Here is a 21,629-nt window from a genome sequence, read left to right as displayed (position 1 = left end):
TATTTGTTTGTGTAAAACACCCTCTGCACAAAATAATGTACAATCGTCAATGGCAGGTAACATAACACCCCTTTTCAATAGTTGAGATGTCCATGTAAAATCGTGTTGCACTAATAATTAAAACACAAATAGGACTTCAACCTGACCTAAGCGTCTCGTTTGTTATGATAAACTAGTATTATTGACATGTAGCGGTTCCAAAGAGCTGTCTAAGCACACAGTTTTGCTTAACAATTTCGTGCTGAGTAAAACTTAGCAGGATACCGGTCAAAGATAGTTTAAGTTACAGTGCACTTTGGCTGGTAACCTTGTTCCGAATAGAAAAGTTTGTCGTGCTTGGTTATTTTTTTGTGTGCTAAAGCAGCCCTATGAAATTGGGTCCTAAATATTCAAAATAACAAACTAAAATCGCAGTCGATCTAGTGAGTAGCTTACATTAACTTTAATAAACATTGTACATATATTAATAATAATAATAATAATAATAATAATTTGGGGGGCTAATCGTCCTTACTCGCAGCTAAGAGCTGAATTGCGAAGGACGCGGCTACAACGTGTTCGAGAAGCAGGCATGCAAGGGCGCATTCAGCTGCCAGCTACATCAACCATTATGACCACAGAGCACAGCCAAGATCGAAAGTGTTTGATTTTTTCCTGAGGGAGGAAAACCGGATAGTCTGGAAAACCCTCGTGGCACAGCAGAGAACCAACGCACAACTCAACTCACATTATGGCCCCGACCGGGAATCGAACCGGGGTCACCTTGGTGAGAGGCGAGCGCTTTACGCACAAGCCAACCGTGCCACATATATTGATATACATCAAAGATTCAAAATGGCTGTTTTCCTGCCTCGTTTGTGATATCCCTCGTGTACTGCGAAACTGAGAGTGAAAGAACAAATCAGAACTTTATTTTGATCCAATGCGGTTTGTACACAGCCCTGTTACTGATAGTTGTTGCGTTTCGAGCACGCGACAGTCGGGTTCTAAATACAGCTTTTAATTTACCGGACTGAAAAAAATCGCAACTTGTTACAAACGTGGTTTGAGATAACGAAAGGGGTTAGTCATTTTGGAAGAAACAACCAATTCAAACTGAAGCTCATAAACCATCTAGAGTCTGAAATGCTGCCAAAGAATCGCAACCATATACGAACGAGTATAACATTAAGATATCGAACGTGCACAACGTCCTTGATCAAAATAACCGTTTGTTAATTCACTTAAAAGCCAGTTTTATTATACCTTTTTTATTTAACTTGGCAATATCTTAAAATAGTGCATTAGGCATAATTATACCAGTTAAGTCGTTAAGTTCTACCTTAGACTAATGTTATACGAAACATAATCAAAATGACCCCGTTGTTATTTAACTCCGCAATCCGGATTGTAAGACCTGAAGTCCTACAATATCCAATCTCTACAGGATTCCAAACTGCTTACTTTCAAGCGCAAGTCGTCTGTCCACTCAGACACGAAACTATGGTTATCAAGCTTAAGATATTCATTCCTATATGAAGAAGAAACAAAGAGATAAGATTGATCAACTAGAGGTGTCAAACGGGGACATGTACACGCCGCATCTATGTATGTGCCCTCACAATATACATTCTGCCCTGGACCTGTTTCAAGGAGGAATCCATCTCGAGGAGGCGTCAAGATGTTTTGGACATTGACGGAGAAACGTATGAATCCTACCGTTGGGAATCGCTGAGCACTGGTCACTGTAAGAATCTGTGCTGTAATATTAAAGTAAAAAGGCAAACAAAAGACTGATATAGTTGATGTTTACAACTGAGGTCTATTAAAGTCGTCCAACTATTATAAATCGCAATAAGACATTTATAAGTTCCACTTTTTTTCACCGGACTCGGAAATCATTCATAATCTGGTGTAATTCAGTTTTCCTAACTTGTGCTTTTTGAGAAGAACAAACTCAGATTAATTATACATAACTTCGTAGACGCTCTAGCCTTTTGTCAAGCCCTTCGTGGCTTTGTCAGCTTTTTTCCATAGAACTGTACTAAGCGGCTGGAAGTGGAGACCGCGAGTCGAGTGGCGAAGCCAGGAGGGCATTTTACAACTTATTTGCGGTTTTTCCTAGATTAATTATTCATATACAAAACGTGCATTATTAATAACGTGTAGCCTATGCACAGTGCTTATTAAAGGAACACGTTGCCTTGGATCGGACGAGTTGGTCTTTGAAAGCGTTTACATCCATTTGCCTCGAAATTGCGTGGTTTTCTTTTTACTTTGCAAACTAACACGGTCGGCCATTAATGGGAGTCAAAAATTTGACTCCCATAAATGACCGACCGTGTTTGTCGACGCGGTAAAAGGAAAACCACGCAATTTCGAAAGATACTTGTGTGGATCATTATATTCTACTTTTAAAATATCTTTCTAATCATATGCATTTTATAACAAACGGTTTGCAAACACCAACTCGACCGATCCAAGGCAACGTGGTCCTTTAACGATAAACCAATCAAACTGCGGGCTTTTCCTAGTTTCGTCCATTTATTTAGAAAGGATTGAGTTCACGGGGAAAAACACAAGTAAGTGGGTTCAAGGTGAAATAAGTTGGAACAAACGTTTACAAATAATAATATTGTAAGAGAATGAAGGATTACTTGGAAGTAATCTGGACAAATGTAGATTGAATGCAACGGATATGAGTGCATCGTATGATACCCCCAAAATAATTATTAACACATCCAAGGTGGTTGATGTTGTTTTCTCACTGTGCAAAATGGTTAATGTATGCTGCCTCGCTGACGCTGGTTTGGCTTGTTGTATACCCTGTAGCAAAAATTGATATTCATAAAGACAAACAAAAGAAACCGCGCAATCAAGTTGCAAAAAGGCCCTCGTGGCTTGGCAACTCGCTGCGTGGTCTCCCTATCCAGTCGTTTGGGATTGCGTTTCTACGAAGCTGCAAGCCATGGAGACCTTAACATAAACCGAGTTCGCATTGGACTTTTGAGTCTGGTAACTTGTTTCACATTATTTTGACTTCTTGTCTCGGCTGTTCGCACTTGGACTTAATTTCGGAAAGTTAACAATTTGCGGCGGTAGTTAAACCTCAAGCCAGTTATAAACCAACTATGATACACACCCCTACACGTGGAGTCGTGAAAGCACGGAGAAAGAACATCACCGGGTAATAACTACAGTTTTTTCCAAACTGTACTTAAGGTTTGACCGAAATGCTTACTTACCATGCTTGCCAAAGAAGCATGCATTATCCAACGTCATCGTCTCCGGACAAGGCTGGCAAACTTCACCAACTATTTCAATAAAGATAGATAGATCTAATAACTGTTTGTCCCTCTGTCTATACGCAGGTTTTCTACAAAAGGGTGTACGTCCACCAAACGTTGATATAGTGATCATGAGCCATCAATTATTTAAGTTATGTTGATGATGACGTTGATGTCATGTGCATAACCAAATGTACTCTCTTAGAATCTGGAAATCCAATAAGGGGTTGCCTTTTTCAGCCATTTTATAAAAGCGACTTTTTAGTTTTTGTCTACAACCCAACATGCACAATATACTGTAAAATCGCCCGGGTTAGAACCTGGAATCCGGGTGCGGGGGGGGGGGTCGGGTGGGGGAGTCTACTTCTGGGTCAGGCTGTGGCCGAACAATTAGATTTGAAATCAGTTTTAGCGTCAGTTTGACTAATTTCTTGATCATTTTAAACACAGATTTCGGCTCACACTGATCCACAAATGGTCAGGCCCCACGGAACCTGGACTACCCGGTTCTTTTAGAGTGGTGATTCAAACCCGGCGCACTTGGCTACGATGCGTCCTTTCCGTTGAGATGGCATTCGTTCCCTTTTAACACTCAATTTGTAATTTTTGTAATTGTACTTTTGAATCATGTGAAGATTTTCAAAAAGCCGATAAATATGCAAGCGATTCAAAATGGAAATTGGAGACCTAACACCACTGTTTAAATAAATAGCGCATGTAAATTGCGCGTTCAATTGTAATGTTGATAGTTTGCCAGTAAACGAGTTAAAGTGTGGATTACTGTCTACCAAATAATTGAGAAAAGTTACTTACGTTGACAGCTACGCAAACAATCATTGATGGTTGGGAATCGGTTCTGATTAATACGTGAACTACATCCCCCATACATGAATGACTGACACTGCTTAGTCTCTGAGTTATATGTCCAATACTCCTCGTCCTGATCACATGGACCATGCTCTCCTGGTGGGTCATTGCAGTAGTTTCCTATAAACACAACAGATATGGACATTCATTGAATCGGCCCATGGGGACTGTTTCGAAATCGCGACCAACTGTGGGAACGATCAAGGTAATGCACACCGGTAAACAGAACTCATGTTACCCATCCTCGCTACCACGGGCAACGCGCCGTATCGATACCTCTCGTCACGTTATGATCGAGCAAGGCATTCTGGGGAAACAAATGGCTCGGCGAGATCGATCCCCCCTGGGAACGAGGTTGCATACCCTCCGCTCGCTGTGCACCCATAGAACATTTTGTACACCCACGGGGGGAAATGGCACCCGAGGCGAAGCCAACTGTGCCATTTCCCCCCTCGGGTGTACAAAACGACATGGAACCCAAATCACATCATGCAACAATTGTAACATGATTATTCATCTTCTCAAAGTTCTGTTGTCATCTTCAAACATTAATTACGACGAGTATGCAACGGTGGGAACGACCAAGGATATACACCGGTTAACTCGCGTTACCCGCCACGGCGCTGTGCAGCCATGGTACATGCGTATTTGTTGCACGTCACGTGATTGGTACTCAACCAATCAAACTGCACAATTTGTTACGGAAATATAACAAAACGTAAGATGCGAAAGACCTTGATTTATTGTTTTATAAGTGCACAACAGTCGGAGTATTTATAACTATTTTAAAAATATTATGCAATCCAAAATTTGTTGGATTATTTAAATAAAAACAAATCTTACTTAGACATTTTTCTTGGCAGTCAACCATGGATGTAAATCCTCCTTGCAACAAGCATTCGTCAGCTTTGATGACTTGACAACTCAAAACAGTTGTATCAGGGTTGAAATAAAACATCATGTTGGGTTGTGGACAGGGAAGAGATTCTCTATCCATTACAGTCGGTCCCAGGAAACACAAACTTCCTATCAACAAAACAAAAATAACATAAAGAGCAATTTCTTTATAGTTTTATTATTTTCGCGTTTATTTGCTTTTCACCTCAACATAAGATTATCTTATAAGAAATAGCAAAGCATAGCATAAAGTTGCATTAAAGACACTGGACACTGTTGGTATTATTGTCAAAGATGGTGTATCTCAACATAATGCATAAAATAAACCTTTGAAAATTTGAGCTCAATCGGTCGTCGAAGTTGCGGGATATTATGAAAGAAAAAACACTCTGGTCACACGAAGTTGTGTGCTTTCAGATGCTTGGTTTCGAGACCTCAACGTCTAAATCTGAGGTCTCGAAATCAAATTCGTGAAAAATTACTTCAATCTCGAAAGCTACGTCACTTCAGAGGGAGCTGTTTTCACAATGTTTTATACTATCAACCTCTCCTCATTTCATGAGGTTTCATGATAACCACTATTTTGAGTAATTGTCAATAGTGTCCACTGCCTTTAACAGTCACTGTATAGATTCATATCTCGATTCAGGATGCACAAGCAAACTACATTACATCACAACACGGCCAGAGGTTCATCCCTCCACAGATGTTGAAACTCCTGACCCCCCCCCCCCCTAAATGTTACCACATGTCAGCTTTATCAGAGGACCATTCCCCATTCCCCAACCCTTTACAATTACTATCGGCGTGAGACTGTTTTAGTATATCAATTCAATTAATCGATTGTTTTTGTTTTCTGTACTGCTTGTCATTGCAGTAATGTGAATCTCTAAAATAATCCAAACCGTAATAGTGTTTAATAAAGTGATTTGTTAACCCTAAACTAATTTTAAAATGAGTTAAAGGTTGTATTTAGGGCATGTTCGAAGGAGAAAGTATTCGACGCGTGTCTACATACATGTGACAGTTACAAGGTATTTATTTTGCAAAAACAATTTTTTTTTTTAAATAACAGGCAAATGAAACAAAATTGGTATAGAAATAGATCGAACAGTGAAGATCGTACCTTGAGCACATTTTCCATCATACACCTTTTGTAGAGCCAAATCCTGATTGATGCATGCAGTAACACCCAGGATACATTCACTGATGTAGTCATTGGTATCGGAGCCACACACTGTACCAATACTGTATTGAGAATTACAGTCATTCTCCGTCATGCAACCATTGCATTCTGGTTGACCATCTACCACTACACACTTCCAGCCAAGTCGACACTCGAAGCCATTGCATTGATCTATGTGATAGTGTGAATGAACCGTATTGTCACTAAGAATTTATTCCAGGTACGAAAAATTACAAAAGCCTCATTTAAACCAAGAACAATTACACCAAAATCAGCAAAGTAATGTTGGAGAGATAGATCCATTACAGACGATCAACGTACCGCTGCCAATTTCGCGTCCGCAAATTTCGTTAATTTCCTTGGAGAACATGTTGACTCCAAAAATGCGCTTCATGCAAGTGGTCATTACCATTGATCTCCATTGATGGAGATACACATTTAAAAGGTGTTCCCGATTATGCCCGGTCGACCCCGGCAAGTTCATCCGGTTGAGTCTTTGACATGAGCTAAAACTTCCAACACCAATGCATCGTGGGACAGCCGACCGGAACTACTTCCACTGTGAGCATTTTCCGTCCGCAACTTTTTGTAGATCCATTAAAAGATCGTAATATAATTGTTCTCAAGGTCAACCTACAACATTAGAAAAAAAGTGTACAAGCCCACGCCGATACAATAGCATTTACAAAAACAAATACAAACACTGCTCACAAAGTCGCTGTTCTAAGGGTGAACAAGTGTGTTAAACTTCTAGAAAGTTACACTGAATTACAACAAAATGGTGACCAAAGTTATTGGTCGTGGCGTCATGTAGCTGGCGCACCCCACCCTGCAGCACTTTGTTCCTTTTATACCCAACCTGCTCCACATGTTGGGTACGAGTGTGACCCATTGGCCACAATATTGACGTCTCAAAGCTATTATAAATAAAATATAACCCGTTAACAAAAAAAAACTCCCATCACTTGCCCTCACGCTGTATTGTTTTTCTCCTCGCATGATGTCATTCTCATGAGTTTGGTTACTGGTTTAGGTGATGTTTATTTGTATATTAACTGCAATTTCTTTATTTGTTAATAATCAACGTCTATACAGTATACCTACCGATGCAGTTAGGTTGTCCATCTGGATACCATGTCCCATCATCCATACAACTAAGTTGTTGTAGGCCTGACGGAGACATGTCGTCACTACAGTTGAAGGTCAATGTAGTTCCAATGGGAAAGGGTTGATCAGCTAGATCTGGTAAAACATTGACTGTGGTTGGGATACTCAATGGTGGGCAATAAGCGACTACAGGTGAAAATTAAACCAGAATGATGTCAAACTTTGACTTGAACACAAGCTGTAATTATTAATAAATAATTGATGTCAATCATGGCAATGCAACTTCTAGTACAACAGCTTTCGGTGGTATAAAGCATTTCAAAAATCATTCCACCTCAAACTTATGCAATTATGTAAAAATACATAAGTTTTCAAGCCCGCAAATTTGAATATAAGAAGCGTTACTGCGGTAACGCTTCTGAGACTGTGTATTCCATTACTCTTTGCGTGGACTAAACCGCTCCAGATTTTCGGCAATTATCTCAAAAACACTACCACCTTTTCAAATGAAATAGTTTTATTGTGTACCATTTACATTTATATAGGATTAAAACGACGGAACGGTTCCAAAAACCATAGGTCTCTACTTTGCCTTTAAGGGGATGATTATATTACAAATCTTACGTGAACATTCTGGTGCACTGCCACTCCATTCTCCATTAGGCTGACATTGCCGTTGACTATCTCCATTAACCAACGTGTATAACTCCCTACAAGTATATGACACTATAGCTTGGATTCCATCTCCAGTTACTACCAGGCTGCCATGGGTAAGAGCATCAGGTGGAGCACATGGTACTGTTTGATGATACAATACAAATCATCACCAAAAACTGCATGTTAAATCCAATCGTTCCCCATACGTACAGGGTCATTGTGTATACTGACATTCGAATATTGCAGTTTGAGCCAAAGGAGGCACCTAAAGGATTGCGATGTTGAAGTCATCCCCCTCCCCCACTAATTTAATACGATTTTTTTATGAAGATTTGTTAGGGTAGTTTTAGAGATAATTACCAATTACGAGACATTCCACTTTAATACTTTGAGCGTCTGATCCACATCCATAACGACCATTAAATTCACGTGTCACATCAGCTAACGCTAGACGTAGATATGTCAAATTACCGTCTACCACGATCAGCTGGTGAACCGACATGTCTATTCTGTACCAAAACATTCAATAATATAATTATAGCACATTAAAGGCAGTGGACACTATTGGTAATTGTCAAAGACTAGCCTTCACAGTTGGTGCATCTCAACATATGCATAAAATAACAAACCGGTGAAAATTTGAGCTCAATCGGTCATCGAAGTTAAAAGATAATAATGAAAGAAAAAAACACCCCTGTCACACGAGATTGTGTGCGTTTAGATGGTTGATTTCGAGACCTCAAGTTCTAAACCTGATGTCTCGAAATCAAATTCGTTGACAATTACTTCTTTCTCGAAAACTATGGCACTTCAGAGGGAACCGTTTCTCACAATGTTTTATACCATCAACCTCTCCCCATTACTCGTCACCAAGAAAGGTTTTATGCTAATAATTATTTTGAGTAATTGTCAATAGTGTCCACTGCCTTTAATGAACATATACATGCATATAGAGCACAGTGACTCTGTCTCGAGTTAAAAACCATTGATGTCCTGACTTGTCGGCCATAAGCAGAGTATTTCAAAATTAGATTAAATAAACTGAATATCAAATTACTTATAAAATCATATTATTGATTCATGCGCCGGTGTATCAATTATTTGGCAAATTGGCTGGTAACATGTTTCTGCCAATAAGCAACAGCAACAGCAACAGCAACAACGACATCAACAGCAACAGCAACAGCAACAGCAACAGCAACAGCAACAGCAACAGCAACAGCAACAGCAACAGCAACAGCAACAGCAACATCAACATCAACAGCAACATCAACAGCAACAGCAACATCAACAGCAACAGCAACAGCAACAGCAACAGCAACAGCAACAGCAACAACAGCAACAGCAACAGCAACAGCAGCAGCAGCAAAAAATAACTTCAACAACAACAACAACAACAACAATCCGCATAGCGAGCTTGTCAGCTTTGTGGCCGTGTGAATCGATAGCTGTCTCAAAGTAGGCTTTACATACCTGTTTCCGCCTGGTGTTAGTTTGGACCATCCTATGACGTCACTCTCGGAGAGATGAACCAGATTGTTGTGTTCAAGCGTACAATCGAGGAATATATGCGAGCCCGTTTCCGCCACGATTTGACTCCCTTCTGCTAGTATATTGCCTTCCATATACACACTCAAGTTTAAGTCTGTCAAAGAAAGTTAATACGATTTAAGTATAAGTTTTGTTTACGTCATGTATGAATGAATCTCAAAAGAGCTGTGGTAGTTCGGCTTTTTCATGAAGACTATCTGGGTACAGTTTCATATACATATAAAATGTTTTGGGTTTTTAAAGCTGGAAACCTTTATGCTGGAAGCATATTGGTAGAGATGCCGATATCATTTTAAGTTATTACAAATTTAATGTTTTCGTGATCCCTGGTACATGGTAGTTAACGCATGTTTGGCTTCTGACTGGCACCCCCTATAAAAATGTATGACAAAGTATGGATACCGCCAACTTAGGGCTATAAATAGCTCAGTTGGTGGAGCACCCACACGTTAATCCGGAGGTCGTTGGTTCAAAATTGTTTGTACAGTTTGTATGTATGTGGAGGGAAACTAATGCAAAACGACAACCGCTAGAAGTTGTATTTTCATTCAAGACTAAGTAATGTTAACAATCCAGCCGCTATACAAAAATCGTGCAACTTGGGTCTTTTTTCAATAAATGACTAGCTAGGCCGGAGCTGTGCATTGAGAGAGTTCGACGACATGTGATTAAAAGCCAACAAACCGAGAAACGAATGTACACACACAGGGTGCCAGACTAGAATGCATTTGGAACGAAAATGACGTCCAGCAAACACCCGACCTATAGACGATGTGACCTGTGACATCACACTACACAAAAGAGCGATGGTACACAAGATTTGGTACACAGCCTATTGAGATTGCAATGTCTATTCCTATCACTTTTTGATATGATGAAAGGGGGCACATCTCAACACTTCCAGCTTTTACTTTCATAATTCTTGGAATTATGGGGAATTTATGACACAAATGTCAACTTTCCCATAGGACCTGTGTAGTATCTTGCCTGCTAGAATACCCAAAGAATGCACAAGGTCACACTTATTGTAAACAAAGTTTACATGGTCTATAGGAAAAACTGTTCCCGTTATGTTGCAGCTCTCCAAAGACACATCTCTGAGCTAAATGCAGCAGGTTATGACATACGTATAGCAGTATTTACCTTGTATACATTGCGGAACACTAGAACTCCATCCCGAGTGGCGACAAACTGTTTGTCTCTCACCATGCAGTACAAACCCATCAATACAAGCGAACTCTATCTCATCGGATTCGTAATAAAGATCCTGCACGGTTGACTGGATGATGTAACCATTTGGATCAGGAGTAGGGGCCAAGCAACTCGCTGAGTAGAAATAATACAATATTAGGCTAGACAGATATTGCTAATGCTGCCAGCTGTCAATTGGTAAGAAACGAAAATGGTGAAGATCACAGATTTACATAAAACTTACACGGTCTAATGATGATGATCGTGAAAAACATCCCTTGAAATGTTTCTATTAAACGTAATGTTTTATGAGAAATAAATTATATAATTTACGTTTGAAATTTATCGCTCTGTGAGCGTTTTATTTGTGCAAAATGTGTAATCGGTTTTTAATAATTTTCTCTTGACTCATATGGCCGATCGATCTGAAAACAAACAATAAAAAACTAGACATAATTGCATTTGTGCAATTGCGGAGCTGTAGTTATGACCAAATAAGTTATGACCAATCCAGCCTATTTAAAAAAATTAATTTGGATTATACCATGTTCAGATAGCATTTTATTACTTAAAGGTGCAAAAATGAAAAAAATCATAAAAAAACATGTGATTCCGTCATTATGACGCCATTTCACATTTCACAAGAACTTGTCAATATCCAACAATCTACCAAGTTTCAACATGATCGCATAATTACTTCAGGAGTTATAGTAGTTCAAAAAGTGCACCTTTAAGGCCGCGTCACGTGACCCCCGATGACGTCATTGATCTAAAATTTCACACATATGATGGCTGCCTGACAGTTAACGTGTGTGTAAAATTTGAAGTGATTACAAGAAACTTCACCACACACATCTTCAAAAAGTCCATTTTGACGAGTTTTCAACCTGCCGCTAGAGGGCGCTGTTGCATTTTGTGACGTCATTGGTATTTTTTTTTTGAACTGCCCACCCTTGCCAGGCACTAACAGCGTTAAAAGCAACTTCATATCTTTTGCCAATTTTGAATTAGAGGGCCACTTCCGGTTTCGACCAGAAGTAGAGATCATGTGAGGTCACGCACACGAAACAAAATGAAGACCTAATAAATTTATCCCTTCCCAATCCCGCAAACAGAAACGTACGGTCTCTTGTGGCTGATTTGTATAAATTTTCAAACATTTAAAAAACAACACCTTTAAGATGTCGTCACGTGACTTGTGATAATGTCATAATGACATCCTTGTTTTGCAATGATCATTGCCCCAATACCTTTCATCCCTGAAAGTTTCATTGCAATTGCTCTTTGGGAACTCTGCAAATCAGCACTTATATGAAATTTTTCTGAAGATGACAAATAAAAAAAATAATAACTTGACATGATTGCATTTGTGCACAAATGCAGAGCTGTTTCGTTAATAACATTTTCAAATTTTCCCTTTTAATTTGAAATTCTCTTTGCATCAAAGCAGTTATGACAGTCCAGCCTATTTAAAAAAAATTATGTTGATTATACCATGTTCAGATAGCATTTTATGACATCAAGGTGCAAACAACTAAAATAATCTTTAAAAATCAAGTGATGACGTCATCATGACGTCATTTCACAATTCACAAGAAATTGTCAATATCCAACAACCTACCGAATTTCAACATGATCGCATTATTACTTAGGGAGTTATATTAGTTCAAAAAGTGCACCTTTAAGGCCGCGTCACGTGACCCCCGATGACGTCATTGATCTGAAACTTCACACATATGCAGGCTGCCTGACAGTTAACGTGTGTGCTAAATTTGAAGTGATTACAAGAAACTTCACCACACACGTCTTCAAAAAGTCCATTTTGACGAGATTTCAACCTGCCGCTAGAGGGCGTTGGTGCATTTTATGACGTCATTGGTATTTTTTTTGAACTGCCCACCCTTGCCAGGTACTAACATCGTTAAAAGCAACGTCATATCTTTTGCCAATTTTGAATTAGAGGGCCACTTCCGGTTTCGACCGGAAGTAGAGGTCATGTGAGGTCACGCACACGAAACAAAATGAAGACCTAATTTATCCCTTCCCAATCCCGCAAACAGAAACCTACGGTCTCTTGTAGCTGATTTGTTATAAATTTTCAAACAATTAAAAAACAACACCTTTAAGATGTCGTCACGTGACTTGTGATGATGTCATAATGACATCCTTGTTTTGCAATGATCATTGCCCCAATACCTTTCATCCCTGAAAGTTTCATTGCAATTGCTCTTTGGGAACCTTGCAAATCAGCACTTATATGAAATTTTTCTGAAGATGACAAATAAAATAAAAAACAATAATAACTAGACATTAGGTGTTTGTGAACAAGCACAAAGCTGTTCCGTGTTCTTTTGCTTGGATTATGAGCTAAAATTACCAAGGAGTCTATCTTTAAAAAAAAACCGAAAATGCTGAATGAGGTATGGTGCCACTTCCGGTTGACCCGGAAGTAGAGGTCGACATGGGGTCATGGTAACCTAAGGCTAATCTCCAATGCCCAAGGAGTCTCTATTGAAAACTGAAAACAGTTTGAAAATCGATATTGCCACACTTTGGGTTGACCCGGAAGTAGAGGTCAACTTGAGGTCACGGTTTTTCAAAATTAATCTCCAATCCCCAAGGAGTCTTTAACTACAAACAATCTAAAAAAACGGCAGTGTACTTCTTGAGATATGGTGCTACAAAGATACAAATATGGGTCACGTGGTTAATTAATTACGATTTTTAACATTTTGGGGGTCGGTGGTTTGATGTTTGATCTAGTACGATTTGATTTCACAGAACTCTTAACCACCAAACTCTGCGCTTATGATCACCATTTTCGGCTTACTGTGTTTTTCAAGCATCATCGTGTCATGCATGCACACATGTTATGTTGGGCTAACAATTGAGAAAAAGAAAAGGCAACACTATCGATATAAAGATAAGAATCTAACTTAAATATTCCAAAAAGAAATATTTTTTTAGTTTTGGGGATAAAAAAAAATATTATTTTCATACGGAGATTCGAACTCACAAATGGCAGATAAGTAAGCGCGACTGAAGACCACTAGGCTAAAAGGGCCAATACATATTGCATGGGTTTACATGTATATATATCAACAAGGGGGATTATGATCCAGCGAAATAATTCTCGTTTCATGATTTTGCGAACATTGTCACTAAATATGAACTGCTTACGGCTATAACTATTAAGTAGGGTTGAAATGTAGTATTAGATGCCTTGAGGAGTTTTTGACGACGTCGTCAAAAACCCCTATTCAATTACGCACGTTCGTCCACGGACGACGCCACCTCGGAGTCTAAGTTTGAAATTTTGTCACTCATTTCTCAAAAACTACAACACCACAGCAGGTTATATTTTAAGGGAAGCTTTCAACTGTCATTATCTTCAAACTGTTGAAGTTTAGTGTAATTCTGTGGACACCATGGTATGTCGCCGTCGTCAAAAACCCCTATTTATATACGCACGTTCGTTAAACGAAAACCCTAAATTTTCGTGTACTAAGTATATTGGCCCAGAACTCGGTTAGGAAACGAAGAAACAGAGACTGTGCTGTGGTCCAGAACGTATGTAGAAAAACAAGAAAAAGAGACTTGAGTAGACTCCTCTCAAGAAGTCACAACTCATGATAGGTACATACTGAATTGCATTTACCATAGAGAATGTTTAACAATAACATGGAAGTGACTGCATCCAGTTATGTTCAAACGCCTAGACTCATCTCAAGAAGTCACAACTCATGATAGGTACATACTGTATGGCATTTACCAAAGAGAATATTTCACAATAACATGAAAGTGACTGCATAAAGTTTACAAATTAAAAATTCAAATGAAGACCACGTGGTTAATTAATAAAGAATTTTTACACTTCTTTATTAGAGTAAAGCTTAGGCTCTAAGCTTCAATTTGATATATGATTTAACTATTTTATCCTAATACTTTAGGAGTAGGGACCTGAACAAAAACGCTGTACAAACGCTTTAACAAAAACAAAAGCTGTTTCGCTGCGCTACGCTACGAAACAGCTAATAATAATAAAAACTTTAACAAAAACAAGAGCTGTTTCGCTGCGCTACGCTACGAAACAGCTAAAAAAACGTTAACAAAAACAAGAGCTGTTTCGCTGCGCTTCGCTACGAAACAGCTAAACAAACTTTAACAAATACAAGAGCTGTTTCGCTGCGCTACGCTACGAAACAGCTAAACAAAACTTTAACAAAAACAAAAGCTGTTTCGCTGCGCTTCGCTACGAAACAGCTAATAATAATATTTAAAAAAATTAAACAAAAACAAGAGCTGTTTCGCTGCGCTTCGCTACGAAACAGCTAATAAAAAATAAAATATATATATACACGTATACACATAGGAAAAAGACAGGCGTTTACTACTACGCTTACCTAAGACTGTAAGTTGAACCAATTCGCTGTAAGTCTCTTCCAAGTTGCTGCTGCATACATATATCCCTTGATTTTCGAGCTGCAGCCCAGAAAACCTCAGCATTGAGCTACCAAATTCATCTTGTAAATCTACTTCATTACTATCTGGTGATATGGCAACCTGAAATTTTAAATATCGATAAATATACAAAATATTTGGCAAAATGTTTTCTTACCTTGCCCACGACCAAAGAAAGAAGGGACTCGTTGGTAAGTTTTCCTTGGCACCGTTTGATTGTTCTGTTAAACAGCTACTTGAGCGGAAAGTTTTTTTAACGGAAATGGTATTTTAACTTGTTTATAATGCACTTGTTTAACATTTTAATGTAATTTTTATATGTGTACACTTCTGAACTTTTCGAAATTATCGATTAAAAAATCAGACCCCAACCGAAAGGTTTTGAAAAACAAAAACAAAACACTTCTACCGTTGACGACGCGCGTCAAAGGACAATGCTTTGACGTCATTTGCGGGAGTTTGCTTTGTTTATACCTTAAGGCTGCAACAAAGCGGCTTTACAAATTGGGGCTCCCAACTATGACGTTATGAGAGTGATTACGTAACGGAGCTTTTCGCAAATCTCTCAGAAAAGCGCTGGATATGGGCATTCGAAATGATTGATTTTGTACACAATTAAAATCTATTCATATGACTCGATATCAAATTATTCATTGAAAACAGTTTAAAGGCAGTTGACACTATTGGTTATTACTCAAAATATTTATTAGCATAAAACCTTACTTGGTGACGAGTAATGGGGATGGAATAAAACATTTTGAGACACGGCCCCCTCTGAAGTGACATAGTTTTCGAGAAAGAAGTAATTTTCCACGAACTTGATTTAGAGACCTCAGATTTAGAATTTGAGGTCTCGAAATCAACCATCTAAACGTACACAACTTTACGTGACAAGGGTGTTTTTTCTTTCATTATTATCTCGCAACTTCGACGACCAAGTGAGAAGATTGGTCTTTGACAGTTACCAATAGTGTCCAGTGTCTTTAAATGAAATCCAGCAAAGTTCACGACTTGACATTTTCGTTCAAGCAGGTCTTTTTTTTTAAACATCATCACTGCATCTTCAAACCACCTCCTGTTGTAACTCATTTATCACTTATGTTGAACCATGTTAGCAGTTTCTAATTGGAATGTTTTGATTGAATGTGAAAAACAAGCTTTGTGCCAAACTTACATCACCGTCTGTGGTTCTCAATGACCAGGTGGGTTGAGCCTGACTTTGAATGCAATTAAGGACCAGTGTGTCCCTAGCATTGTACGTAATATCCCGTGGTATCATACTGCCATCGCTAGTTATCTGAATGCTGTTTGCACCTATTAGACAAATTCAATAACAAATTCTTATCCGTACGGCAATAATAAATCAACATCCAACTCCTTGAAAACATAAAAAAGTAAAGACTTTTAGAATTGCTCAACCCTCGGAACACATTAAGTTCTGGATTGTGATTTGTTCAACTAACACACATGATCTGTTATGTTCTCAACAGCAGCTAGAGGCATATACTTGCAATTTCATTTTCTGTGCGTTACAACTTCTTCTATATCTTTAAGTCAGTGTGACTATATCAATACATCTCAACATGTCTAACGAAACATCATAACGGTACGAATTAATTTGAGTTTCTTTAACAAATAACATTAGTTTGACATTATTGGGGAGGACATTTTCTTCATTTATTGCGGACTTTTGCTTGTTTTGTCAATTATAATGTAATTTGTCGCCCGATTAAATATTTGAAGGGGCGGGGCGTCCAACCCTCACCCCCTGTTACGGGCAAAGGCAAACAGAGACCTGGCCTGAAGCCCCCCCCCCCCCCCCCAATGTTCAACAACACGTGTTTTAAACAAAAGATGTAGTTAATTGCATGGAAAACATTGTGCACATTTATTTTTCTATAAAATAAAATATACAAATTCAGTTACTTCAGTTACATTTTTATAAAAGATGAAACTTTGACAATAATACGGAAATGGTACATAGCAGCGCAGTCACCATTTTACTACTCTGATAGTGTAAATGGAATTGTAATAATGTGTTGCTTACGGAGTCTGCATGATGGTGTAGTTCCATTCCATACACCATTAAGGCAACCAAGCGTCATATCTAACACCGTGGTGTCTCCATTTAGCGTATATCCAGTGTAACATTGAAATGTCTGTGAAGCCCATGTGCCATCTGGTGACAAGTATGCAACACTAGTGTAGCCATAGGTTGGATCAGACAAGTATGCATCGCGACAATTACCTACAAAAATAGAACATAATCAAATGTAAGGGTATTAATTACACAAAGCATCCAAGTTATTTTCACCAGTGAAAGAACAGTATTTATTTAAAGCTTTGCATGGTGTGGAAAGATAACTACAACTAGCAAACTTGCTGAGACAGCCATGTGTAAATGTATTTTGGGAAGAGATTTTGCTCTGAAAAGAAAAGAATGTGGTGTCGACGTTTCCAACATAATGCTCTGCTCGTCTTCATCAAATAACCATACAAAGTACTGTCATTATTTATGAATGTAACACCTCAATGCTGGTTCAAATGGTAAATCCGAACCAGACAAATTCATAAATGAAATGACATGAAGTAGACCTACGTTTAACACAATCTGGTGGATCATGGTTCCAGTTACCGCTAACATCACATCCAAGCTGGCTGTGATCACCAACCATATCATAACCTTGCTCGCAGGTAAATCTGACAAAGCCAGTTTGCCCTGCGCGTACACCACCGGCAGTATCCCTGCTTGCAAGGCGACCCTCTTGATTACCAGGATCCTCACATGTTGCTGTGGAAGTCAGATTAACATAATTTATACAATCATTTCTTGAGAAGGTAAGCCAACTGAAAGTACAGTAGGATTTGAAACTTTGCAAGGTGGGATTATGGTTTGGAAAAGTTTGCGGTATTAACACCATGTAATGAATATCTCTCAATAAGTTTGGTAGTTTTGAAAAGAATCATTGGTTTAAATTCGACGTTTCGATCAGTGTGCTTTGATCGTCTTCTGGAGATTGCTGAACTCTGATGCTGTTTACAGTTTAAGTACTGTGGATGCGGATTAGCTTGGTGCGGATTATGCATGAACGCATCATCGTAACCAAAACTAGAAGAGAGGGCAGTGTGATAACCGAAAATAGCTTTAAAGCAAAACTGGTAACGAGGAATATGAATGATATTTGTCTTCTACAGTATTAATTAATCAAAACGTTATTAACTTTGGAGTGCTCTTTATCCCAAAATATCATAACTTCTTCAACATAATTTCCTCCTAGTCAAGTTTATTTTGGCATGCTCTTCATTTCAGTAGCAAATGCCGAGATAATAAGCTCACGTATAACAGATATCCGAATGGCGCTTGATCTGCTTCTAGCTATGGTTGTGCATCGGTAGTCTCCATTATCCGATTGAGCTATGTTGTTTAATCGAAGACGATACCAGCGATTTCCTGTGTATAGGTGGAAAGGAAAAGTGCTATTTCAATTCAGAAGTAGTTTTTGTTTACTGAGATGCACTCCCAACAGTTGTTAGTAAATCCTGCGGAAATGAAACGTTTTGGATATCTACAGGTGATTAATCATACAACACAAGTCTGGGTCGTGCATTGTGTGTTTATAGTGAAACCTACCCCTGCCGTCAAGCCTGAGTGCATACTGTTTCTCTGGTCGAATGTTAGGATCTTTCCTCCATTCTGGAATCCCTTGAAAAGTAGAAACTCTGCAATCGATCTGCACTTCCTCATCACGTTGGTTGACTTCTAGCACACCATTTATGATAGCGTGTGTCATAGATCGGATTGGGATTGGCGGCATATTAATGTCACCTAGAAGCAAGTGACATTACGTCTATTAGCAATATGACATATAGCTGTCTTGGAAACCACTCAACATTGCAAATTACTTTCACACGATTGTTAGTTAATGTGCAAAAGAATAATGAAAGAAAAAACACAGTTTTTTCCTTAAAAAAAATACGTTTATACTTCAGCAGAGGGAGCCGTTTCTCACAAAGTGTTATACTATCCACATCTCTCAATTGCTCGTTACCAAGTAAGTTTTATGCTAACAATTATTTTGAGTAATTACCAATAGTGTCCAGTGCCTTTAACAGAGGGATATATACTGTATGGGTCACCAGTTCTGATAGGAGGTATCTCGCTTTACACACATATGAAAACAGATATCTCGTTATACCTTTATTGAATCCTTATTAGCCTTTATTAATATGTTGATAATTTGAAGTCCTACTTACGTTCATCCACACACGATGGTAACGCATTGCTGCTCCATCTACCATTATGACAAACGATGTTACTTGTACCAGTGAGCCGGTATAGTTCATTACAATAGTAAACCTTCTGCCCGCTATGCCAGTTGTACATGGTGTCTGATGGCGTGTTGAATGATGCGCCATTTGGAATCCTACTTGGCAGACTACGACAGAATGCTGTAAAAAACACAATTAACAGTTTTCTTTGTCACTGCAGTCACAATCACAGACACAACTAAACAAGAACCAAACTGTACCCGTTCCATTTCAGTAGATGCTGACTCGTTCTAACCTCATATTCATTGACTTGTGGGTATTATTGATCAATACATTATCGATTGATGACAAATAAAAGGATTACAAAAAATTATGGTTATTTATTTAATTTGTGTAACGCCTTCAAGTTAATCCCTGTTTTCATTGTTTTATATCTACGTTCACAATCACGTCTGTATAACAAGGAACGGATGGTTTGCGAACTGGAACATTTCAGGCGTTGTCCAATATTAGTTTACCCTTTGGTTGACTTGCGTTGCTAAATGGTGTAATGGAAAGAAAACCACGCATTTTAAACGCCCCGATACGCCACAGGAACGCACTGTATATGCAAGTATTGCTCTGAGCATGTTATTTGACAAACTTGAACCAATTTCATAGCGCTGCTTAACGGTAAGCAAATTTTCGTGCTTATTGTAGCAGGAAAAATTGCTGAGCTGCAAGCGAATTTTACAGGTTAACAGAAAAATTGGGAGGCTGTATTACTCGATTACCATGGATTTGCAATGTGACGTAATATATTTAGTGCGGTAAGCACCGGAAGGTTAGCATGCCTTTTCGTGTGCTTATCAAATTATAAAGTTACAGCGCTATGAAATGGAAATCGCACAGTTAGCACAAAATCGGCCGCTAAGCAGCGCTATAAAATATTTCATTTGTTTTATAATCATTTTGGACACATTCTCATCTAACTGAGATAAAGGTTTTAAGCAAATATTATGAACATTCTTAAAATCTCCAAAAAGACATTCAAACCATGACAGCTTGGCTCTTCTCCTGTCCATTGGCCGCCTTCGATACATTGTCTTGATGCAGATCCATGTAGTTTGTGAAACCGTTTGTTCTGGCATTCGTAGGCTATGTTCTCGCCAAAGTCAAAAATATCCCGACTGCCCACAATATCTAGATCAGCAGAGACGATTTCGGGACGTTCGCATTGAATCACTGCACATAAATACAATGAAAACATACTTAATACAAAGAAAGATTTTATCTGAAAAGTGTTGAAGTTTCTTAAAGAATTCAAGACAAGACAAGTTGACGATGGTGACAATTCCTTAAGGAAAGTCAACGGTCTTGCTTAAGGACACAAGTATCATGACCGGGACTCGAACCCACACTTGATCAAAGATCAGAGCTTGAATCCGGTCCTCTTATTTTTAACCGCTAACCGCAGATATGGAAAGCTTACGTCACAGCATGTTTATCCAATGAAATCATTGTATCCAATGGAACCATTGGGTCTGTAAGGGTGTACCAAACTTAATAGGGAGCAAACAGAGCGTTGGCCTCATTCATTTTGTTTGAAGGCCATCAAAATATTTTATTCTAGACAGATTTCAGACCCAAAGATATGAAATACAATGGTGACCTGGGGTTGTTGACTTCCAACTTGAGGTATTTTGGATGACATAGGTCCTGAAATGAATGGGAGGTGATAGGGACATTTTTACAGATTGATCCTCGCGGACATTGGGAAATTACACTGGTGTAGGGGTGTTTTTATTTGGAGGGGGAATAACTCGAAGGGCCCAGGGCTAGGATTCATCATATTAAATTGAGCAGAGGATTAAGGTCCAAGAGTCAATGAATAATTTTCTTTCTACTGTATTCAGCTGTGAGATGGTATATTTCGTGTGTTTTTGAAAATTTAATAGCATTTGGCACTGTATATGCTATGGTGGGGTGCACCCGTAAGATCAGTGCATGTCTTGCTTCTTATCGTTCGTGCGGATAAAAAGCCGGGAGCCAGTCTAATCAACATGGTATCACTGCATTAGTAAGGCCTTGTTGGTGGGATAGACCATGGTATCACTGTATTAGTTAGGCCTTGTTGGTGGGATAGACCATGGTATCACTGTATTAGTTAGGCCTTGTTGGTAGGATAGACCATAGTA

General features: G+C 38.8%; 1 protein-coding gene across 1 annotated transcript in view; it reads right to left on the bottom strand.

Moving 5' to 3' along the window:
* Window positions 1-738: 738 nt before the first annotated feature.
* Window positions 739-21,629, bottom strand: part of LOC117303323 (sushi, von Willebrand factor type A, EGF and pentraxin domain-containing protein 1-like) — a 31,464-nt gene continuing 10,573 nt past the window's right edge. Inside the window, exons 7-24 of the mRNA XM_033787490.1 lie at window positions 20,488-20,676; window positions 19,438-19,632; window positions 18,815-19,009; window positions 18,521-18,634; window positions 17,783-17,974; window positions 17,231-17,431; window positions 16,358-16,497; window positions 15,126-15,285; window positions 10,675-10,857; window positions 9,454-9,625; window positions 8,341-8,489; window positions 7,948-8,121; window positions 7,321-7,509; window positions 6,157-6,387; window positions 4,977-5,159; window positions 4,080-4,253; window positions 3,225-3,293; window positions 739-1,739 (exon numbers count right to left, since the gene is read on the bottom strand). Coding sequence (XP_033643381.1) covers window positions 1,405-1,739; window positions 3,225-3,293; window positions 4,080-4,253; window positions 4,977-5,159; window positions 6,157-6,387; window positions 7,321-7,509; window positions 7,948-8,121; window positions 8,341-8,489; window positions 9,454-9,625; window positions 10,675-10,857; window positions 15,126-15,285; window positions 16,358-16,497; window positions 17,231-17,431; window positions 17,783-17,974; window positions 18,521-18,634; window positions 18,815-19,009; window positions 19,438-19,632; window positions 20,488-20,676 — 3,245 coding nt within the window. The 3' untranslated portion in view covers window positions 739-1,404. The remainder of the gene's footprint in view (window positions 1,740-3,224; window positions 3,294-4,079; window positions 4,254-4,976; window positions 5,160-6,156; window positions 6,388-7,320; window positions 7,510-7,947; window positions 8,122-8,340; window positions 8,490-9,453; window positions 9,626-10,674; window positions 10,858-15,125; window positions 15,286-16,357; window positions 16,498-17,230; window positions 17,432-17,782; window positions 17,975-18,520; window positions 18,635-18,814; window positions 19,010-19,437; window positions 19,633-20,487; window positions 20,677-21,629) is intronic.

This window comes from Asterias rubens, chromosome 19 (assembly GCF_902459465.1).
Source record: "Asterias rubens chromosome 19, eAstRub1.3, whole genome shotgun sequence".
NCBI classification, from domain to species: Eukaryota; Metazoa; Echinodermata; class Asteroidea; order Forcipulatida; family Asteriidae; genus Asterias; species Asterias rubens.
This window is presented reverse-complemented; position numbering and strand designations above follow the sequence as displayed.